The 18,679-nt window shown below is 51.9% G+C and overlaps 1 protein-coding gene across 3 annotated transcripts in view; it reads left to right on the top strand.

Moving 5' to 3' along the window:
* Positions 1–18,679, top strand: part of CCDC88C (coiled-coil domain containing 88C) — a 127,341-nt gene that overhangs the window by 52,307 nt on the left and 56,355 nt on the right. For all 3 annotated transcript variants that reach the window (XR_014293892.1, XM_082618971.1, XM_082618972.1), the window contains exons 4-9: positions 257–326; positions 13,229–13,287; positions 14,296–14,379; positions 17,022–17,162; positions 17,531–17,715; positions 18,380–18,461. Coding sequence is in view for 2 of the 3 variants with exons in the window: in XM_082618971.1 (XP_082475097.1) it covers positions 257–326; positions 13,229–13,287; positions 14,296–14,379; positions 17,022–17,162; positions 17,531–17,715; positions 18,380–18,461 (621 nt within the window). In the remaining variant the exon portion in view is untranslated. The remainder of the gene's footprint in view (positions 1–256; positions 327–13,228; positions 13,288–14,295; positions 14,380–17,021; positions 17,163–17,530; positions 17,716–18,379; positions 18,462–18,679) is intronic.

Here is an 18,679-nt window from a genome sequence, read left to right as displayed (position 1 = left end):
TTCTTTTTCCCAAAGTCTCTGTACACACGCAGACCTAATTTTTATTTGGTGATAATCAAGGCGGAAGCACAATTCGCTTTTTTGACTTTTCATTTATTGGTATCTTGAACTATTCCTTCCTGTTATACAGTGTTTTCATAGTTACTGTTTAATGGCTGGCACGCTCATCCAGCAACTTGGTAAACTGTAGTTGTCTTAATCAGTCTTTATTTTGTTTTCTGTTCTTAATGGTATCCTTTCCCCTTTGTTTCTGTAGGAAGTTCTCCAGCAGCTGATCGTAATGAATTTGCCCAATGTCTTGATGATTGGCAAAGACCCGCTGTCTGGTGAGTGAAAGCCACCCCCCCCGACACCCCACCCCACCCCACCCCACCCCCCGTAGAGCCTGGGCAGTGCCATCGGCCCTGGGCAGCTGTCAGAGGCAGATCTCTGGCTGCCAGCTTGGAGCCAGCACAGAGGAAGCACGTGATCGTTCGGGTGTGATCGTAAAGGGTGGGTTTAGTACCCTGAGGCATCACGCCAAGAGCACATTTCTTCCTTAAGAATATATCCTCTGACCCCTGGGATTCAAGCACAGAGGCGGGCGAGGCCTCGGGCTTAGGGGCCCCAGTTGTATGGTGGGCCCCCAGGGGTCTCTCCTCACACCATCGTGGGGTGTGGTCTCTATTGGCAGGAAAGAATCTTTGGAGGAAGCTCATGTCCCTTCCGCTGGGATCCTGTGCTGCCTTATGCCCCCCATGGTAGATCTCACCGGGGCATCCTGTCGTGTGTCTGTTTTCACGTCTCCCTCTGGTCTCTGAGGCCCGAGTGGGCAAGGTTCTAAGTCCTAGTCTCGGACACTCGGTGTGACTTTGAAAGACTGAAATGTCCTCCTGGACACCTTCCAGAGAGCCAGAGCTTAGTTCATCCCTGACAGTTAACACACTGGGTTGGTTAAACAGGGTGAAAGATTTCCTCCCCTCCACATTTGTGTGCGTTCACCTGTACCCATGGCTCATGGATGGCAGCTCGCAGGCCCCAGGGACAGATGTGCTCGCTGACTGGAACGTCCCTGGTTCCCGTGGAGACCTTGTTAGCCTCCTGGTCTAGGTGTGGAGTCAAGGAATGCAGGAAGGCTCCCACACATTAGAGCCTTTTGCAGAAGGAACTGAAACTTCCCTCTGTCGGTACCTCCCCGCCCTGCTCTCCCTGGAGTCTGGCTGTCCTTGCTCCTGTCCATGTGAGCTCAGTTGGCTGGAGAGCAAAGAAGTATACCAAGTGACCCGTCGAGGACATTTCTCATAGAGGAGCCCTGGCCCTGAGAGCAGCAGCAGCTTCTGGGGCCACTGGGTTGAGGGCAGCTGAGCATTTAATCACTTTGTTCGTGGAGGCGGGCCTCCTGGGTCCTCCTGGGCCCCACTTCCCTTTTCTCTACGGGAGCCAAAGGAAGGGAGTTCCTCGACCTCCTGTTCATCTTCGGCGCCGCTGACCCATGAGCACCCCCAGCTTTACACACTGGCTCTGCAGAGCACACCCAGGCACACCTGGTGGCCTCTGGCAGTGGACACCCTTCCCCATTGGTGCGTTAATAACAGGCAGCCCTTGGTTCACGCCACCCCCAGCTCTGCCTTAGGGCCGTTCGTGTACTGGCTTTATTTCATGGTTCCCCCAGGTAGAGGACTCAGATGCAGCCCTGGGCTCCAGGGACAGTTGGGACTCTTGTGTTTCTGCAGTAACATCAGGAAAGTGAGGGTCTGCCTTGCTAGCAGAACTGTGCTGCTTGTCCTGACTTATTTGAGGGGCTGATGTTAGAAGAGAGATGCCCTGAGAGGTTGGTGGTTCAGGCTTAGTTCTACTCTTCCATCTGCTCTAGGGACAGCATCGTAAGATGAGGAGAGGAAGGCAGCGGAGCAGGAGAGAAGGGTGCTCCCTGCTTGAGCCTTTGGTGAGCCTACCGTGTGCTGGGCATTGGACATGCGTTTAAAGATGGAAAGGAAAATGTGCTTCCGGGGCGTGACCGTGCCATCCGGTTTATAGATGAGAGGATGACAGCTCACGGAGTTGAAGTGACAAGCCCTCGGTCACTTAGCCCATGAGCAGAGGGGCCGATTGGGAATTTGCTCCATCCAACCCACGAGCCTGAGCTCCGGTCCGTATCACACACGGACAGGTGTTAGGTTGAGCTGTAGGCGATTGCCAGTGTTCAACTATTTGACCTACAAAAATGACGGTGGCATATGATTCAGTCTAATACTAACCACGTCCTCCTCCCCCACCCAGGCAGCCTGTCACCCCATCACCCCATCATACTGCGTAGTTTGCCACCTTCCCGTCGTCAGTGCCCCCCACCACCTGCTGCCATTTGGAAGCCTGCCCTCTGGGCGCCCCTTCTCCGGCAGGCACCTCCACTCGCCAGAACCCTGGCTCCAGCCCTCCCCCTAGCTGAGTCTCTGTTCTAGCCCCTTTGAACCACATGGGGCCAAGGGACTGTCCACATGCAAGGAACCCAGGTCGCACCTCGGGTCTGGCGCTGGACAGAAACACCTGCAGAGATGTGGACGCTGATTTTTTTAATAGCTTTATTAATGTATAATTTGCATACCAAGTATACAATTTAGTGATTTTTTTCATAAATGGACAGAGTTGTACAACGTTCCCCAGCAATCCAGTTGTGGAACACCGTGGGGAAGCCGCTTTTAAGCTGACAGGTGAATTGCCTGCCCTGTGGTCCCCAGCACCATATAGAATCAGTGCACATCAGTTGAAGAGGTTCTGGCCCCAGTTCTGATGGAGAAGTTGGAGAGATGAGATGGGGAGCCCTGGGAAAGTTAAGGACGAGAATCCCAACGGCTGCAGCAAGCTCAGAAGGCCCCTGGCAGGCAGGGCCTGACTGACAGCAGCTTCTGCGGGCTCTGCTGAGAGGGGAGGGGCTGCCTCCCCTGAAGTCAGGGCTGGAGGGAGGAGAGCTGGGCGCACGCATGGGTAGGTTTTGACAGGAGTGTCGGGGGCTCCGAGAGCAGAGGAGGTGGGCGGGAGAGGTGCACCAGCGAGAAGACGCAAACATGAGTGCCAGAGACATATTTGTGGAATAGTGTTTTCTGTTTTAAATTTTAAAAATAGATGCGCGAAGCATTTGGGGTTTCTTTTAAAATAAAGAACAAAGTTGGTTTCTCTCTTGTGGGGCGACTTTTTTTTTACGAATTCTGCCACATGGCTCAGGAGCATGCCTGTGCTCCTTTTGGCTGATGTTGACACTGTACTGTTATTTATAACATTTCAGTTTGGGGTTATTTTTTGTTTTTGGTAAATGCACCTCCATGGAGCCAGGGCAGGGGCAGGACAGATCCCAGCAGAACATCTAGCCCAAACACACACACATACACACACACACACTCACACACTCACTCACTTTCTCTCTCTCTCTAACACTAAATGATCCCAAGACACCAAGCATTTATCCGCCCCCTTCCTCTGACCTAAAAAAGGAAGCTGTCATGAGTAATACTATTAGAAGATTTTTCTGTATGCCTATCCTCCTGCACGCATCACACAAAAAGATGTTCTCTTTTTTCCTACCCTGGATGGGATTCAAGGACCGTTTAGTGAATGTGAGAAAACACTTCATGTACTTTAAAAATCCATCCTCAATGTCTGCCCTCCTGGCCCCCAATCCCCATTCTCTTATTTCCTGTTTCTACCTCGAATGACCTCTGGATTTCCTCTCTGATTGTGCGTGACTTTATAATGATCTCCCTCATACCCGTCCGTGGGGAAGCATCTGTCCAGCGCCTCGTTACTGTAGATGCCACTTCTTGGAGCCTTGCCTGGGGTCCTGCAGGACCCTGCTCTAACCCTCCCTCACGTCCATACAGTGGCGTGTAGCAGAAAAGCCTTCCCCAGTGGCTGGCCATGTGTGGACCCCCAGGACTGGATGTTGTAGGGTGTCCTTTGTCTTGTTTCCAGTTGGCCAAAACGTATCCTTCTCTCCTACCCCACACCCATTCCTCAGGCCATGCCCTGGCTTTAATTTCCAAACAGCTGAGCTCTTCTCTCCTCCTGCCCCGCTGCCCACCGGTTCCAGCCACCACCATCCTCCTGGCTAGCACCCGAGTGGCCTTCTGTCTGCCTGCCTCTCTGCCTTTGCCCCGTGCTGTCTGTTGCTGTCTGTTCTCAACACAGCAGCCTGTCCTCTTAGAAAGTTAGATTATGTCACTTCTCTCCCTGTGCTGTGCACTGGCTGTTCCCTCTGCCTGGAATGCTTTTCCCAGATACTCACAGGAACAGATCCTTCCAGTCTTTGCTTGAATATCACCTTCTCGGTGCAGCCCATCCTGATGAGCTCGCTGTCTGCAGCTGCATCCCTCCCTCCTCCTCAGGACTCCCAGTCCTCTTATCCTGCTCTGCCTTCCCTTTCTTCATAACACAACGCCCTCCAGTATACTCCCTGATTTACTTATTTTTCCATGTCTGCTGTGCTGCTTATTTTTCCCCCTTTAGGATGTCATCTGTCATGAAGGCAGGAATCTTGGGGGTTTTTGTTGCTGTTGCCAATGTCTTCTACGTGTCTAGAGCAGTGCGTGGCACATAGTAGGTGCTGAATAAATAGAGCATAAGTGCTGGAGACGCACTTTGTCCTTTCCCTCTCCTGTCCCCACTTCCCTCTTGCCTCAAGCTAGAGATCCTTACACATGTCAACCACATGCTCTCACAGATACAGCAGTCAAGGGTCAGTGGTCAGGGTCAAGTGAGAGTCGACCTCTGCCCAACACCATGTGTGTGGCTGCCCTAGGCCGGTAGTGAAGCACTGAAAACTGCCTGCACCCCCATCTTGCCAGCTGTGCATCCATTAAGCATATTTACATATGTGCATTCTACACGAGAACCAAGAGATCACAATGTCCGCGGCATCTGTAAAATGAGGGAAGGCGTTGGCCAGAACTTCAGCCTCTGGTTTCTCAGCAGCCAGGCCTGTCACTGTGCCACACACACGGAAAAGACTAGATTTGTCTGACAGGAAGCCAGGGTGTTAGCAAATTAATTTCTGCAATGAATCATAGAGCAATCATGCTGGAAGAGAGCACAGTTTTTTCTTCCAAGGTTTGTATCCAAGTGCAGTAGTGGTTTTCAGACTTGGGAATTGCTGATCACTCCTAAGCTGTTTAGAATGGAAAGGGTGGAGCCATGTAGGTGCAGAAACCCAGCCCAGAGAGGGGAGGGAACTCGTTCAGAGGCACACAGCATGGTGGTCCCATAGGTAAAAGAGGTATTTATTACCATAAGTTACGCAGACGGTTATATATGTGGACAGTCAGCCACTGGTTTCAAGCAGGAGGACCAGCCACTGTCATTATTCTGCCTGGTGTCTCTTGAGTTCTAAATGCCAGGCAAGATTCCTGGGTCCAAGGAGGGGCTGAGCCCGTCTTCGCACCCTACAGGGTCCTGTCTGTGAATACAGCTGGAACCTTTGAGGATAGCCTCCCATTAATGGCTGTTCGGTGATCTGGTCCTCGTCCTCAGTTTTTTCTGTCGTGATGGTTACAGAAGGGGCTTGCAGGGACAGAGGAAGCACCTTGAGGAGTCTGAGATTCTGTGCCCCCAGATTCTGTACACGTCCTTCCTTCACAGCTCTTGCAGACCTCTGTTCTCCTGCTGCTCTGGCCAAAGAAACCAGAAGGCCAATTTCTGACCCTCCCAAACAGAAGACGGGAACGCGCTTGCATCGCTCCTCCTCATAGAGGAGCTCAGCCCAAGCCCCCATCCAGCTTTCTCTGTCAGATGCCCACCATGGGTCCAGTGGCCATGGAGACGAATAGGCTGTCTCTGTTCAAGGAGCCCCCAGTCTGCGTTGGGGCAGGAGGGGAGGAAAGTGTCCATGACTAGCCTGTTCCGGGGCGAGAAGCAGTGCGAGCATGCTTCCCACAGAGTGCAAGATCACTTCTGCCTGGGCAGGTCAGGAAGACTTCCTGGAGGAGGCGGTATGTGGCAGGGCCTCGAAGAACCCTCGACAGAGCAGCAGAGGGAGGTGTCCAGGTGTGACAAGTTCAGAGGAGTGCAAGTGTGCTGGCAGTCCCATGAGGAGCAGCAAGCTCAGGGCACAGGGAGGAAGTCTCTGTCACAGCTGAAGTTTAGGTTTCAAAGGCCAGAGGGAAACGGAACTCCTGAAACTCCTTGGAATTTAATATTTAACCCTCTGGGATTTACTTGCTCTCCCATCAAGGGTGTCCTTGAAGTGCTTCTCGGATCCCATGGAAACCTTCCCTCACTGCACCGCTCTGCCTTTTGATGACGAGCTGGAAGCCCTGAGGGCCAGTGCACCCAGGGGCTGGCTCACCTCCAACCCCGGAGACCAGAGAGAGGGCTCCAAGTCTGGTTTGTTACAAACAGTCTTCCTGCCGCTGAGATTGTTCTTTTAGAAAGCGGGCGGGCTGCCTTCCCTCCCCTGCCACCTTCCTGCGGCTCTGCCCGCCCCAGTGCCCTGCTTGCCAAGTGACAGGGTGGGTCGAGTGTCTGCCATTAGGTGTTAATGGGCGATTCTTGAGTTTTTTTTTTTTTTTTGCGGTACGCGGGCCTCTCACTGTTGTGGCCTCTCCAGTTGCGGAGCACAGGCTCCGGACGCGCAGGCTCAGCAGCCATGGCTCACGGGCCCAGCCGCTCCGCGGCATTTGGGATCCTCCCGGACCGGGGCACGAACCCGTGTCCCCTCCATCGGCAGGCGGACTCTCAACCACTGCACCACCAGGGAAGCCCCTTGAGTTCTTTTTCTCAACCCTAAGCTATTTTTTCATTTTTCCTGAATTCTGATCTCGTTTATATATATGTATAAAACTTTTGTGTTTGCAGAAACCTTAGGTCCTTTAAATGAGGAGGGAAGAAGTAAGTAAATAAAGAAGAGCTAATCTTGTAGGCATTCAGTCCTCTTCGTGCTTCCTGTTTTCTCCTGGAGGGAGCACGTTCAGAAAAGCACCCCCACACAATTTCACACGGCATGGCTTGCGGCCTGATCCTTTGCTTCTGTGCTGCCTGCTGGATTGAGAAATGAATTCTCCGGTCCATGTAGAGCGCAGGGGGTTGCTGGTCCCTTGAGCTGAGTGCCAGCACTTGGCTCTTCTAAGAACATGAAAAGCTTGGTTAGCAGCAAGCACAGCAGTCGTTAGAGCACGGCCAGATGCCAGCCTTCGGAGCAGCCGCGGGACCTGCCTGGAAACCAGACTTTGTTTGGTCACCTCCTAGTGATGGGCTGTACACAGAGAGGGGGCTCCCCAGCTGCATGACCGTGCATGGCGTCCAGCGGGACTGCTCTCTGTGGCCGTGGCTGTCCGAGGAGGAGGGATGAGCTGTTATTTGTCAAAGGTCTCTATGTTCACCGATAATATTGGGGCTTTGCGTTTTCTGCCTGGTGCGCGGGAGGGACCCTTTCTCAGATCACCTCCTGCCTCTGCCACCGTCTCACCTCCAGCCAGTGCAGACTCTGGGTCTCAAGCTGCATTCTTGTGGTTGCTGCTCCTTTTCTGATCTTCAGTTGTTTGGTGCTAGGGAATGAATTAGTTCTCAGCTTCTGTGGCCTAGGCAGGCTGGGCTAAAGAGTCATGTTTGATGATGGCGCTGTCTGAGGGGCTTGATGTGGCTGTTGAAGTTGCTCTCTGGGAGTGGCTGCCTTGTGGCATCTGGGCAGAGGCTCTCGTTACCCACACAGGGTGGTGTGAGGGATCCCTGCGGGTGGGGGCAGACTGGGGTGGGGGGTGAAGGAGAGACGGTGGGATAACGGGACCCTGGGTCAGGGTACGCTCTGGAGCCACCCACATCATTTCAAACGGACGTGTGACTTCGTGCCTGCGAAGTCCACATGTGATAAACGTTTGCTGAATGACTAGTAAATGGGGGAATGCCTGGTGGGGGTCACACGTGTAATGTTCTAGGTGTAAGAAATCTAGGTGAGGGTTTCCTAGGAGTTGCTCTCCAGGCTGTGAGGTGGTATATAGAGGTGCTTGCCTCCCATCCCATCACCTGTGACGGATTACGGAGGGTCCCTAAGTGCCCACCCGTGAGGAATTACCGTCCACACTGTTCCTCATGGAACCCAAGGTAACCATGTTAAAATAATAATAGTTCTTCTCAGTGTAAGCAGAGCCCCCAGGACGGCCCATAGAACTGTGCCCGTGTGGGTGAGTCTTGAGATGTCATGCGTTGAGAAACAGGGTCACGTTCAGTGCGGTGCTATTTTCAAATCAATGAGACAGCCCCATAATCATCCTTATGAAATGACTGGTTTTTAACTAAGAAACCAGGGAAAGCGCAGTGAGTGGTTGACTCCAGCACATAAGTCAGAGGAGAGTAGAATGTAGAATTATTAAGAAAAAAAAAAATAGGCACACACACACACACACACACACACACACACACACACACACACACACACACACACACACACACACACACACACACACACACACACACACACACACACACACACACACACACACACACGTATATCTCCGTCCCAACAAGATTGGAAACTGAAAACGTCCTCTTTGTTTTTCCCCCTGGGACATGATGCTAACAGTTACCATCGGTCGCTCAGTCAGCAGACACAGGCTAAAGACCTGCACTGTGTGGCACTGGGATCAGAAGCTAAACCAGAGAGAGCCCTGCTCTGGAAGGAAATGTACATAAATGATGGCAGTTTCAGGGAGGGGGATGGGAGCAAGTTAGGAGAGAGCAGGTGGTGACCAAATCTCGGTTCGGTGGCTCAGCTTGTCTGAGCTTCCTCTTGTTTGTAACATGGAGCTAATACTGGCCTTTGGGGATTGCTTTGGGGATTAAGTCAAGTGATAGCATGTTATATGAAAGCGCTGCAATGGTCTGTAGACGTGAAGGGCACTTGTGGAGGGCAGGATTAACTCCAGTGGGTCAGTCCTTCCAGGCTGAGAGGGTTAAACCCTCACCCTGGCGGGCGACTCACGGACCGAGGGCCTCTGGGGTTGTGGTCCTCCTGGAAAGGGCTGTTTGCCTTCCTTTGTCTAAATCCCCACCTTGACACCCCAGTGATCACTTATACACAAGATTGATTTTCCGTGTCCAGAGAATGTACGAACATTCAAATGACTGCATCTTAGAGAATCAAAGAGTAGAGCCAGAAGGACCCCACTGATTGTGTACCAGGCATGGAAGCTGGGTTTTGTTCCATGTGCCAGCTTTCATTGTGTGTCAGGCAGTGGCTACATCAGGCAGTGCTGTGTTCAGAAGGATTCTGAGGCCCCCTTCCAGGCTCGGTAAGAAAGTGTTATGATTGACTAGTTATGTCTGCCATAGACTCAAGATTAGAAAGTCAGGGGCTTTCCTGGTGGCGCAGTGGTTGAGAGTCCGCCTGCCGATGCAGGGGACACGGGTTCGTGCCCCGGTCTGGGAAGATCCCACATGCTGCCCGCGTACCGCAAAAAAAAAAAAAAGATTAGAAAGTCAGGAAATTTTCCAATCTTGATCTGATTCAGTCTCCACATTTTAGAGGCTGATGTACTTTAATTGCCCCACTATATTTCTATCCCCAGGTCCACCTTTATCACACGTGCGGTATCAGTTTCCCTCCTGTTTTGGAAGCTGATTGCTACAAACATCTGTAGCTTTATGTGTAATTTAGGTCAGCCTATATGCATTCCATTTATGCTAAGAAAGGCTGGAGTGAGTTTCTCTGTGTCAGGACTCCAGGAAGCAGGTAGTAAAGTAAGTAAGTAAGATTTTTCTTAGACTTGACCATTAGCTCAGGCTGTCATGGGATTCCCCCTGGGGTTGTGGCTAGGTGCAAAGGGTGTCTGCTGTGTTCGGCCCTCCCCCCATCCACTGGTTGCTTGTGACTCACTAGGTACAGAAATCCACGTTGCTTCCTACCCTGCCTCCCATTTCTCATGAAAACCCACTTTAATGAGCTTAAGCACGAAGCGTTTATAGTTTGACAAGCACCATATTCTCTTGTGTCTAGGCCTTTGCATATGCTCTTCCCTGTGCCTGAAAAGCCCCCAAATCTCTCCTCATCCTGGGGTCTCAGCTCAGAAGTCATTTCCTTTAGGAAGCCTTAACTGATCCTTACTGCAAACTGGTTGTCCTTCCTCTGGGTTCCTATAGAAGTTGCTGGTTTTCTTGGTCTGAGCTCAGAGGACTGTGTTGATTATGGGTATGTTCTCAGCAAGCACCCAGCACCTAGTAGGTGCTTGGGAGGGAGCTGTGTGTAGGGTTGTTTCTTCTTTGCCTGTGTAACTATGTCACTGAGCCATCCTTGCCGGCAAGGACCCAGTAGAGAGTCTTATGATGTGTTTTGGACTATTCAAAACCCACAATCTGGTAGATTTTGAAAACAGCAGAAATCCTGAGAGAAATTGGGCATCAGCTTTCCATGAGAAATGAGGGAAATTCTGCTTTTCTCTCTCTGTCTCTGTCTCTCTTTCTTTTTTTAAGTTTCCTAGGAATTGTGTAGGGGTAAAAACCACAGGGTACATTTGTTATAGCACAAGTTTTTATTCGCTTAGCTTGGTGAGAATGAGCACAGCACTGCTTCACGTGAGTGAAGGCAGAGGTGAATTCCCTAGTGCCCTGTTCACCACCAAAAAGCTTATTTTAAATAAGTATTCCCTGAACATTTTTCTAAAATTAATTCTCTACTTCTAAAATCCTTTTTCCCCTTCTGTAACAAAACCTAGCCAACTGGAATTCCATACTTTTCTAACAGTGCTCTGGATCAGATTTCGTTTTTCCTTGCTGTCTGATGGGTGTAAATGAATGAATGAAGGAATGAATGAATGACCCACGGTTGTCATTGTGTCTAACTACGGGATGCTGGGGGGAGCAGAACCCTTCGTTCTTTCACCGAACAGCCTCCAACTGTAGTTTGAAGCCCTCGTGTATGTGGGCAGGGTTTCTCGTCTCTTCCCTGCTATCACATGACCGGCTTATGCCCTTGCTCCTCACAGTGGGCCTTTCTCGTGCTCCTTTCCACTTTTAATTTGCCGTTTTCCTCCGCTGTAGGCTGGGGGAATGGATCATCAGAGTTGTTTAAGTTATCCAAAGTATGATATAATTGGGTCCTCTGGGGCCTTTGCTGGGAAGAGCACATAAAGGTTCTTCGTGAACTCTGACTTCTGTTTGAGCTGATCCAAGGCCCTTAACATGCTTTCTTCTTGTGTGTCAGCTCTGCTGGCTACGGCACTGGGTACCTGGCCTATGAAAGGTGAATCACTGCAGACGAGGAGCTGGTGACAGCTGGGAGGGGTCTGTGCTTGTTATATCCACCAAAGGGCTTACGAGGGTCCCTTAGCCAGTCACCTGGGGACTGACCGTGAAGGGACAGAGATGAGGACAGCCACGTGGGCTGGCATGAGCACTGTGGCCAGGGGAAGAGTTTGGTGAGGCTGATGGGAGTTTTTCATACTCCGGTGGGCATGTCCTTCTCTTTTTATCAGAACTAAAACCGTGACTGATCACCACCTCAGCCTTAATAGAGAAGTGAGTCATTGTGGTGTTACATGTATTTATGTCTATGGATTAGAGCCTCTTGGGCCAAATAAAAGGCCTCAGGTGGGGGAAAAAAATCCATTAAAGTCTTTGAGAATTTTTCCGTTTCAAACATTGATGAAGTGCTACACTTACTAGCAAAGAGAAGGTTTGATCCTCATGGGCTGATCTGCAACACCAGACCTGATTGATTCTTAAGAGTGTGGAATCTGAATGCTCTGCAGGGACCCTTTGGTCCAGCCCCGCAGCCCGTCCCACCCACCTTCAGACTAGGCGGTGGGAAGGGGGTGCCAAGCCCCCAGTTCTGAGACTCGACCATAATGATGCCATCTCAGGAAAAGCTGTTTTTAGCTATTTCTCAGGTGAGAGATATTAGGGTGAAGTCACATGTTACTCCATACACGCCTGACACCCAAGGACCCGAAGTGAACCACAGCACTAGTTCTTGGACGTGAGTTTGGTTTTCTTCATCCCAGGTGTCATGGATGATGCTTTGGACCATTTTAGCACAATGTGAGTGGATGTTGGTAAGCCTTTCAGGAAAAAAATGCTTTTTCTAGCATGTCCCTTCTCCCCCAAAGAGAACAGGATGTTATGAAAAGGGCAGAAAACCATAGAGCTTCTCACCCGAAAGGCACCCTGCACGTCACCCAGGCCAGCTGCCTCCCTTTCACAGATGTGGAAACTGAGACTGGGAAACAGAGTACGGCTTATTCCCGTCACAGGCCTCCTGGTGACCACCTCAGGTCTGGAGCTCCTGTATCCTGACTCTGTTTATTTAAGTGACTGAAACTGATAAACAGATGAAGACGCATTTGGCCTCAAGCATAATGGAAAAGACACAGTGTAAACTGATGAAATACGATTTTTTGGCCTGATTGGCAAAGCTGAGAAGGAGTAGGAAAACAGTGTTGGTCTGGGCATGGGGAAGTGGGACTTATGGTATATTGGTTGTGAGAGAAAAATGGCAGAGCCTTTCTTCAAGGGCAGTTTGGAAGTAGGACAAGCTTGAAAGATGAGTTTATCCTGAAGGAGGGAGTCAGGATATCCATAAAGAATTAGCTGTAAGATGTTCTTTGTAGCATCATTTCGATTAAAATATTGAAAAATCAGATCTCTGGAAAGGGGGTGGTTGAATTCGTTTGTGGCCTTTGTACAAAGTAAGCATGAGACCATCAAAAATGATGTGTGTGTGGTGTCTGGGACTTGCTTTGGGGGATGCTCCAGCCAGACATTGAGAAACAAAGGCGGCGGCGGTGGGGAGGAGATGGAATAAATGTGCAAAATGCTGGTAACGTGAAGTGGGTGATGAGCATGGGGGGGCACTTTACTCTTCTCCTTCGTCTGTTTGAGATTTTGCAGGATGGAAAGGCAAGTTTGTGTCCATTCTTATTTCAGAGTCGATTGAGTATTTTCCTGTGGGGACTGTTCTCCTCCATTGTACTTTGCTTAACCGCACACACTACAAAGCGATGCTCATATTCATTAATTATCATGGAAGGATTTTATGATATATGTGAACGGAAAAGGGCCACAGATAGTTATGGACAGCATTCTCATTTGGTTTAAGAAAAAACAAACCCATGTGGAGACAGCAGATGGAATGTGTACACCTTAAGTGCATGTCACTGGGTAGAGAGGTTTTTTCAGCTTATTTGATTTTTTCCCCCCTGCAGTACATGCGTATATATCACCGGTGAAATTTCACACACAGTTGCGCTGGACTAACTATGCTGCTCTTTTGATGTAGGGAAGAGTATGGAGGAGGTGAAGAAGGTGCTGCTCTTGCTGCTGGGCTGTGCTGTCCAGGTAGGGATTGGGCAGGGGACACAGAGGAGGGCTCCTAGGTTTGGGTTTGTGGGGATAAAAACCCCCTTCGGTGAGGCAGCAGTGAAGCTGCTTTCAGCCCAATAGGACGGAAGGTCGCAGGGTTCCTGCGAGAGACGTGACACTGACTTAGGTGGCAACCATTTCTAGCACCTTGGGCAAGAGGCCAGGTGGGGATCCCTGGGGCCGGGTGCCATTAGCAAATTGTCCCCAGTGTAGGAACATCGAGAGCAAGGATCAGCACACAACCTGTGGGCCACATGTGACCTGCCACCTATTTTTGTACATAAAGTTTTAGGGGGACACAGCCACGCGGATTCCTTTACATGTTACCTGTGGCTGCTTTCACACCACACCAGCAGAGCTGAGACCCGTGGCCTGTCCAGTCTACGATATATATTTTTTTACCATCTGGCCCTTTACAGATGAAGTTTACCAACTGCTGCCCTAAACCAGCTGTTCTTGATCTTTACTTGTTTAAGAATCCCCTGGAGAGCTTGTCTGTGTCCCACCCCCCACCCCCGGTGTTTTTGTTTTTTTTTTTTTTTTTTTTTTTTTTGCTGTACGCGGGCCTCTCACTGCTGTGGCCTCTCCCGTTGCGGAGCACAGGCTCCGGACACACAGGCTCCGCGGCCATGGCTCGCGGGCCCAGCCGCTCCGCGGCATGTGGGATCCTCCGGGATCGGGGCACGAACCCGTGTCCCCTGCATCGGCAGGCGGACTCTCAACCACTGCGCCACCAGGGAAGCCCACCCCCGGTGTTTTTAAAGACAACCCCCCCAGGTGATTGTGATATAGGTAGTCTGAGCCGCTTCTAGAGAAACCTCAGTGTGAGGGGCTGGCTGGTAGGAGGGCAGAGCGCTCTTGATTATAGAAGGAAAAGCCGGGGGTGGGGGGCAGGTGTCTCCTTTTGAAACTATTTCTGTGGCTCTGGAGGCCCCAGGTTGCCCTTGTAAAACACTTTTCATTAACACTTGTAACCCTCCACAGTGTGAGAGGAAAGAGGAATTTATCGAAAGAATCAAACAGCTGGACATTGAGACACAGGCCGGGATCGTGGCCCATATACAGGAGGTAGGTGGGGAGCTTTGTGGGGCTTAGCCAGGGACCATTGCTCCCATGGCACCCAGCAGGCAGGCCCTCTCCACCAGTGAAAAGTCTAAAGAGCACATCGCCCATTAATGATTTTGCTAATTTTAGGTTTCAGACACTACAGACAAATTGATTCGATTTGGAAAGGTGGCTGTCAGCAAGCTAAAATAAAGGGGCGGCTAAAATGAAAAAGAATTGTTTAAAGACCTCAATCAAGTCGTCTTTTGCCTCTTCTTCTTGCCTAATATGGACTCAGACTATTTTAAGAGCTGTCAAGTGGTTTAGGCTCAGAATTTGATTTACAGTCCCTGAAAATGTATTCTGGCAAATGTCACCCTGCTTCAAATGGTTGATCCTTATAGAGAGAGATTCACTGCTTCTGTCAGTGACATGGCAGAGAAACAACTGCCACCCCTTGGGAAGTTAAAAACCAGCGAGCCCCAGAAGGGCTGTTTCCGGAGACTCGGCCCCCTGGGTGGGGTCAGGAGGGCTCTGCACTAAGGACAACCCCTCCGCCGTTGACTTTGGCAGAGGTGGTATCAACTGAAGCGGTAGTTTCCCTGGAAACCAAGCACCCACCTGAAAGTTAGTTCCCTGACCTCCACCCCACCCTCCTCCAAAAGAAGCCTTGTACGTTTTAATTATCTTAGGAGGTATGGTTCAGCCTTCCATCTAATTGGACAGATGAGATAAATGCATGAAAAAGACATGAGCAGGAGCACGTAGGAGCAGGTGTGTAACTGGCAGAGGCAGCTGAACACAGAGCTCCCCACACCGGCTCTGGGGACAGGCTGCTGGGCTTCCGCAGCCGGCTAGGGCACTGTGGGTTGCAGACTCTGAGTCAGGATTTGAAGCAGGAGACGGATGCAGCTTATGGCAGGTCGAGGGTCCAGCAAAGCCCGTCAGTATTGTAGGAAATGTTCTCAACCATTCGTGTCAGTGACCTGTTAGCCTAAGAACCATTCTGCCTTTTAACTTTCCTCGTGTGTCCGTGTGTTTTGAAAATGTATCTGGGGACTAGGTCCTCGAGACTAGCTCGGTCTTTGCTACTCACTGTCTCCCCTTCCCTGTTCTGCCAGCAGGATATTTTTTTTTAAAAAAAAGCATGCACCCAAAAAAGAAGCCCTGAGAGATTATCAAGTTCGGTGACTGGCTGTGGAAACAGGACTTCAGCATTAATTGGGTGCTTCTTTTTTTTTTTTTTTTTTTGGCGGTACGCGGGCCTCTCACTGTTGTGGCCTTTCCCATTGCAGAGCACAGGCTCTGGACGCGCAGGCTCAGAGGCCATGGCTCACGGGCCCAGCCGCTCCGCGGCATGTGGGATCTTCCCGGACCAGGGCACGAACCCGCGTCCCCTGCATCGGCAGGCGGACTCTCAACCACTGCGCCACCAGGGAAGCCCAGTTGGGTGCTTCTTAAACATCTAGGTGCCCGGGCCCCACGGGAGACCCATTGAGTCAGAATTGGGAGCAGGAGCATAAGCCTTTAATTACAAGCTCCTTGAGTTACTGCTGTGCAGCTGTGGTTGCACCCCTGGACCCCCTTTCCATAGGCCTTTCCCAAACACTGGTATGGAGCAGGCCTGGAACCCGGCCTCTCAATCCCAGTTCCGGGCCTTTAGGGTGCCCCGTACAATGGGGTGAGATTTCTCCTAATTCTCTGAGATTTACTGAATCCCAGCTTTTCTTCAATAAGGGAGGAGAGGTAAGAAAGCAGATGTCTTTTGAGAAACTGGAGGGCCCTGTCTTTGTTTCTTTGTTTTTAAACTATCCTCTCTCTCCATGTACTGCTCTGAAAAACTTAAGAACTCTTTTTGGTGTGCCTCTCGGAGGGGATGTCCCTGGTTTCTTTTCGTTTTCCCATGTTGAGGCTTGAGTGTGCTAATACTCACCTTCCCGAACTGGAAGGATGGGGACTCGAAATTGATCTTCTTCTTGCCTCCTCTGGCTGGTCTGGGGGTGTCGGGTTGAGAGGGTCAGGTCGGCAGAGTCGTTGAAGAGGCTGCCCAGTGTAGACATAGCCATGGGCCTCCGCTCACATCTGATGGAAAGGGAAGATCCAGGAGGTCTTCTGTGACCTGTGGGGATGAGATACAGGCTTACCTGAAAATTGTTTTAGACGATGAAATATTTCCCAGAAAGTAATGTAGATCGTTATGCACCCAACATTCCAACATAAGATTTTTAACATTTGCCATATTCGTGTTAGATTCTATCTTTTTTTAACATATAGTCCCTCTTTGCACCCGTGGCATCCCTAGGACTTACCTTCTTTGTGTTGTAAATTGATGCTTCAGTAAGAATATCTGAGGACAGTATATTTTTAGGGAAATACTATATTGTAAGGAGAGCTCTCTGGTATTAAAAAAAATCCGTGTCCTCTTGGAGCCGGTGTTGAGACTGACTTAACACCCGGCCTGACCTATGCTAGTGGAACTTGGCTGAGGGGCGTCTGCACTCGCTTGAGGAGCCCCCTGCTCTCCACGGAAGATCTGTCAATGAGGGTGAATGACGTCAGGGGACCGAGTCAGCTGTGACCCCACCCCCTGGCTGCAGGGTCGGGGAGCTCCCAGAACCCCCGGCCATGCCCTGCCCACCTCTGCAGCGCCTGACCTGTGCCCGCAGGTGACCCACAACCAGGAGAATGTGTTCGACCTGCAGTGGTTGGAGCTCCCGGACGTGGCCCCGGAGGAGCTGGAGGCCCTGTCGAGGAACATGGTCTTTCACCTCAGGCGGCTCATCGACGAGAGGGACGAGTGCACGGAGGTGCGTCTGCGGGTGGGTGGCGGACCGGCAGGCCCGGGAGGGATGCCTGGGCCCTGGCCACGCGGCCACCCTCCTCGTGCTGACTCTTCGTCTCAAGCCTGCTGCCCCCTGGTCCTGTCTCTCTGGTTTCTGGTGGCGGTGGGAACCGGGCACTTTCCCTGCAGCCAGGGGTCACCTCCGAGAGCCGCGTGGGAAGGTCGTTAGTTGTTCATCGAACGTGGAGCTCAGAGACCCTCCTCGTTCACGTGCTCCTTTTTACATCCCGTCAGTCTTGGCCGACGCCTCTCACTTCCTTCTGGTCCGCTGACCACTGTGCCCCAAGTTCGGGTGCAAGCGCTCCTTCCCTTCCCCCGCCCGCCCCGCTGCAGCTGATCGTGGACCTCACCCAGGAGCGGGACTACCTCCAGGCCCAGCACCCACCCAGCCCCCTCAAGTCCTCCAGCGCCGAGTCCACCCCGAGCCCCACCAGCAGCCTCTCCAGCGAGGAAAAACAGCACCTGGCCGTGGAGCTGGCGGACACCAAGGCCAGGCTGCGCCGCGTCAGGCAGGAGCTGTGAGTCCTCCGCTCGGCTGGGCTGTTTGTTCTGCTCTTGTGCCGTGTGTCACACACACCCGTGTCTAGCACGCGTGGGGCAGCGAACAGGAGAGCTCTGACTTGGGCCCTATAGAGTCAGCTGGGCTCCGCCCTGAGCGCCGTTGGCGACCCTGCCCGGGCCTGCGCCAGGAGGGGTTCTACCAGGTCTCTAGGGCTCAGGCCGTCTGGGCTTAGATGACCACCCACTGGTATGGTTTTTGGCTGGAGGGAGGATGTGGCTCGCCCACGTCTAGTGAGCCGTGCCCGTTGCCTGCGGCTGGCGAATGTGCCACTTTGCCCATCACCTCGGGAGCTGCCCGCCTCCGCCTCGTCACCAGTGGGCCCTGCTGCCTGCCTGGCAGTGAAGTGGTGCCACTGCAGCCGGGGTCTCCTTACCTCTCTGTACCCCCAGAGGGAAACCCGCTGCCCAATGGATGCAGTTTGAGGGTGGGCATTGGAAAGTTAAAAATGGAAAAGACTTTGAGTCAGGAACGTTTCTGCAAGCCCCACGTGCCGGTTCCCCTCCTCATCCCCAGAAGCGCAGTTCCCTTTCCTTTTCCTGCTGGGGGCCTGCAGGGTGGCGGGCCGCTCCGCTGCTTGCCGAGCAGGCCCCTTCACCACGCTCGCTCCGAATCGCCCCCAGGGAGGAGAAGACAGAGCAGCTTGTGGACACCAGGCATGAGGTAGATCAGCTGGTGCTGGAGCTGCAGAAAGTCAAGCAGGAGGTGAGCAGGGAGGCCTGTCTGTGTGTCTGCGTGTGTCGAGGGGACTGGGGGGTGGGCTGGGACTCCCTGGCAGCTGTGGCCCAGGGTTTCGGGCATGCAGCAGGGGGAGCTTCCAGCAAAGGCTTCTGTTTCCTTCCTGCTCAGAGTAACACTGCCCGAGAGCCGCTTGTCCTGAGAATGGCTGAGGGGGTGACTTTCTTAGTGACAGCGAGCGGGGA

The sequence above is a fragment of the Mesoplodon mirus genome (assembly GCF_964341445.2).
Source record: "Mesoplodon mirus genome assembly, chromosome: 4".
Lineage (NCBI taxonomy): Eukaryota > Metazoa > Chordata > Mammalia > Artiodactyla > Ziphiidae > Mesoplodon > Mesoplodon mirus.
This window is presented reverse-complemented; position numbering and strand designations above follow the sequence as displayed.